The 3,650-nt window shown below is 70.3% G+C and overlaps 1 protein-coding gene across 1 annotated transcript; it reads left to right on the plus strand.

Annotated features, from left to right (window-relative positions):
* Nucleotides 1-754: 754 nt before the first annotated feature.
* On the plus strand, nt 755-3,637 carry MPP2 (MAGUK p55 scaffold protein 2; the record flags this gene model as incomplete). The annotated part of the gene is made up of 4 exons (XM_082015815.1): nt 755-873; nt 1,835-1,987; nt 2,076-2,225; nt 3,230-3,637. Coding segments are annotated over exons 1-4 (828 nt in total), but the record flags the coding sequence as incomplete, so codon positions are not given.
* Nucleotides 3,638-3,650: the final 13 nt, after the last annotated feature.

The following is a 3,650-nucleotide window of genomic DNA, read 5'->3' on the forward strand; positions in this document are numbered from 1 at the left end:
AGGGGGGAGAGGGAGGCGAGGAGATGAGGGTCTGGGGGATCTGGAGGGGTCAGGCCGGGACCCCCCCCAGATATGGGGGGGGGGCTGTCTGCACCGCACCCCCTGGCTGCACCGCCAGCGTCCCCCGCCATTGCCGCGCAGCCTCCGCTCGCTCCCGCTGGCAGCGCACCCCCCAGTCGCACGGCAGCCCCCCCAGTCGCATCGCACCCCCCCAATTGCATCGCAGCCCCCCGGTTGTATTGCACCCCCCGGTTGTATGGCAACCCCCACATGTGCATTGCAACCCCCCCGGCTGCACTGCAGACCCCCCCCCCCGGCTGTGTCACACCCCCCATTTGCATGGCACCCCCCCATTTGCAGTGCACCCCCCCAGCTGCTGGGGCGTGGGGTTTTGGGGGGATTTCCCCCCACATCGCCAGCACAGCCCCCCCAGCCAGGCAAGGCAGGGTGAGGATGCTGGGGGGGGCGCATTTATCCTTCCCGTAGGACAAGGGGGGGGTCCCTGCTCCCAGAGGACCCCCACACCCTCCCTGCTATTCCCCGCCAGGTCCCATAACTGGGGGGGCCCTGGGGTGAGGGGGGCGCGATGGAGAGGTGGGGGGCGCGATGGAGAGGTGGGGGGCACGGGCACCCCTCAGCCGTATTTGACTTGAACCCGTGTGGCTGCTCTCTCCTGCTGTGCCCCCCCCGCCCCGCCTCCCCGTGTGTGTGTCCCCGTGTGTCCGTGTCCCCGTGTCCCCACGCCCCCCCCCAGCCATGCAGCAGGTCCTGGACAACCTGCTGGGGCTCCCCGGCACCCCGGGGGCCGCCGACCTGGACCTCATCTTCCTCCGCGGCATCATGGAGAGCCCCATCGTGCGCTCCCTGGCCAAGGTACGGTGGCGCGGGGGGGCCACCGCATGCGTGTGTCCCCCCCCCCGTCCCCCTGCCCGCGGGTGGCAGCGAGCGGGGGCCCGGGGGCGATGCGGGAGCACGGGTGGGTGCGCGGGGGTAAGGGTGTGTAAGCGTGTGCGCACGCGCAGGCGTGTCTGTGCCGCACGAAGGCGTGCGTGCGTGTGGATGCACGCGCGTGGGTGCACGCGTGTGCGTGGATGCGTGCGCGCGCGTGTGCTTGCACGCGGGTGCACGCAGAGATGTGCGCTTGCACGCATGTGTGAGTGCACGCAGGGAGGAGTGGGCACGTGGTCGCACATACATGTCTGTGCATGCATGGAAGTGAGCGTGCGTGTTTGCACGTGTATGTGAGGCTGACATGTTTCAGCACGGGGGTGAGGGAGGGCCATGTGTGGGGCGGGAGCTGGGGAGGGTGCTGGGCGTGCGCTGCCCCCCAGGGTGTGCGTGGCTGGGTGCGTGTGCTCGTGTGTGCATGCACGCGTGTGTGCGTGCACGCATGTGTGCGTGTGTGTACCACCCACAGGCTGTGCTGATGGGGTGCGTGTGGCTGGCCCCACGTCCTGCACGTTTACCAGTATGTGTGTGCGTATTTGCACCTGCAGACGGTTGTGCAATGGCACGTGCGTGCACGGGTTGGCGTGGTGACACGCATCCAGGGGCATGAGCGTGCGTGCGCAAGCGTGCACTTGAGGATGTACGTGTGTGCGTGCATCCAAAAGGACCGGTTTGCACACGCGTGTGCACGCAGGGCGCTGTGCGGGTGCAAAGGGCGTGTGCGCGTGCTCGTGCACATGCGTGCTCGTGCGTGCGTGTGCTTGTGCTCACGCGTGTGCACGCGGGGCCGCGCCAGGGACTCCCCCGCTGTGGGCCGGGGGAGCAGATGCCGGGGGTATTAGCAAGCGGCGCGGGGGTCCCTAATCCCCCCCTCGGCCCCCCCCAGGCCCACGAGCGGCTGGAGGAGACGAAGCTGGAGGCGGTGAGGGACAACAACCTGGAGCTGGTGCAGGAGATCCTGCGCGACATCGGGCACCTGGCGCGGCGCGACAGCGCGGCCGCCGAGCTGGCCCGCATCCTGCGCGAGCCCCACTTCCAGGTGGGGCGCGCGCGAGGCCAGCGCGACGCGCGGGCGCACGGGCGCGTGCGAGGCGGGCGCGACGGCCCCCGTGCTCTGCGTGTTGCAGTCCCTGCTGGAGACCCACGACTCGGTGGCCTCCAAGAGCTACGAGACGCCCCCGCCCAGCCCCGCGCTGGACCCGGCCTTCCACAGCCAGCCCGTGCCCCCCGACGCCGTGCGCATGGTGGGCATCCGCAAGACGGCCGGCGAGAACCTGGTGAGCCCGAGCCTGGGGCGTTGCGGGGTGCTGGGGTGTTGCAGGGTGCTGGGGGTGTTGCACGGTGCCGGGGTGTTGCAGGCCACTGGGCATTACTGGGTGCTGGGAGCATTGCGGGGCGCTGGGGTGTTGCGGGGTGCTAGGACATTACTGGGTGTGATAGTGTTGTGGGGTGCTGGGGGTGTTGTGGGGTGCTGGGACGTTACTGGGTGTGATGGCGTTGTGGGGTGCTGGGGGCGTTGCAGGGTGCTGGGATGTTGTGGGGTGCTGAGACGTTACTGGGTGTGGGGGTGTTGTGGGGTGCCGGGGTGTTGCTGAGTGCTGGGGGTGTTGTGGGGTGTGGGGGTTGTTGCTGCGGACATTGCGGGGTGCTGGGTTGTTGCTAGGGACGTTGCGGGGTGCTGTGGGCATTGTGAGGCGCTGGGGTGTTGCAGGGTGCTGGGGGTGTTGCAGGGTGCTGGGGTTTTGCAGGCCACTGGGCATTACTGGGTGTGATGGCATTGTAGGGTGCTGGGGGCGTTGCGGGGTGCTGGGGGTGTTGCGGGGTGCTGGGGGTGTTGCAGGGTGCTAGGACATTACTGGGTGTGATGGTGTTGCGGGGTGCTTGGGGTGTTGCGGGGTGCTGGGGTGTTGTGGGGTGCTGGGACGTTACTGGGTGCTGGGATGTTGCGGGGTGCCGGGGTGTTGCTGGTGCTGGGGGTGTTGTGGGGCATGGGGGGTTTTGCTGGGGGCGTTGCGGGGTGCTGGGGGCGTTGCGGGGTGCTAGGACATTACTGGGTGTGATGGCGTTGCGGGGTGCTGGGGGAGGTGCGGGGTGCTGGGGCGTTGCGGGGTGCTGGGGACATGGGGGCGTCGCAGGGCGCTGGGGCTGTCGCTGGGTGCCGGGCGTTGCGGGGCGCTGGGGACATCGCCGGGGTGACCGGCGGGTGCTGGGTGGGTGGCGGCGTGGGACGCGGCCGCGCGGGGACACCGGCGCGGGGCTGAGGTGGGGCCGTGCCGCCCAGGGGGTGACGTTCCGGGTGGAGCGGGGGGAGCTGGTCATCGCCCGCATCCTGCACGGGGGCATGGTGGCGCAGCAGGGGCTGCTGCACGTGGGGGACGTCATCCGGGAGGTGAACGGGCGGGAGGTGGGCAGCGACCCGCGGGCGCTGCAGGACACCCTGCGCCACGCCAGCGGCAGCGTCGTCCTCAAGATCCTGCCCAGCTACCAGGAACCCCACCCGCCCCGGCAGGTACCGCCCCCCCCCCCGCACCCCACATCTGCACCCCACATCTGCACCCCGCATCGGCACCCCTGCGCCCCGCCCGCGGCTCCCCCTGCCCTGTTGTCCCCGTGTCTGGGTTGTCCCCATGCCACCCTGCCAACGTCCCCATGGTCGTGTGCCCCGCGTCCCCCTGCCCCGCACCCACGTGTCGGCCTGTCCC

Source organism: Phaethon aethereus (assembly GCF_964289735.1).
Source record: "Phaethon aethereus genome assembly, contig: HAP1_SCAFFOLD_549, whole genome shotgun sequence".
NCBI classification, from domain to species: domain Eukaryota; kingdom Metazoa; phylum Chordata; class Aves; order Phaethontiformes; family Phaethontidae; genus Phaethon; species Phaethon aethereus.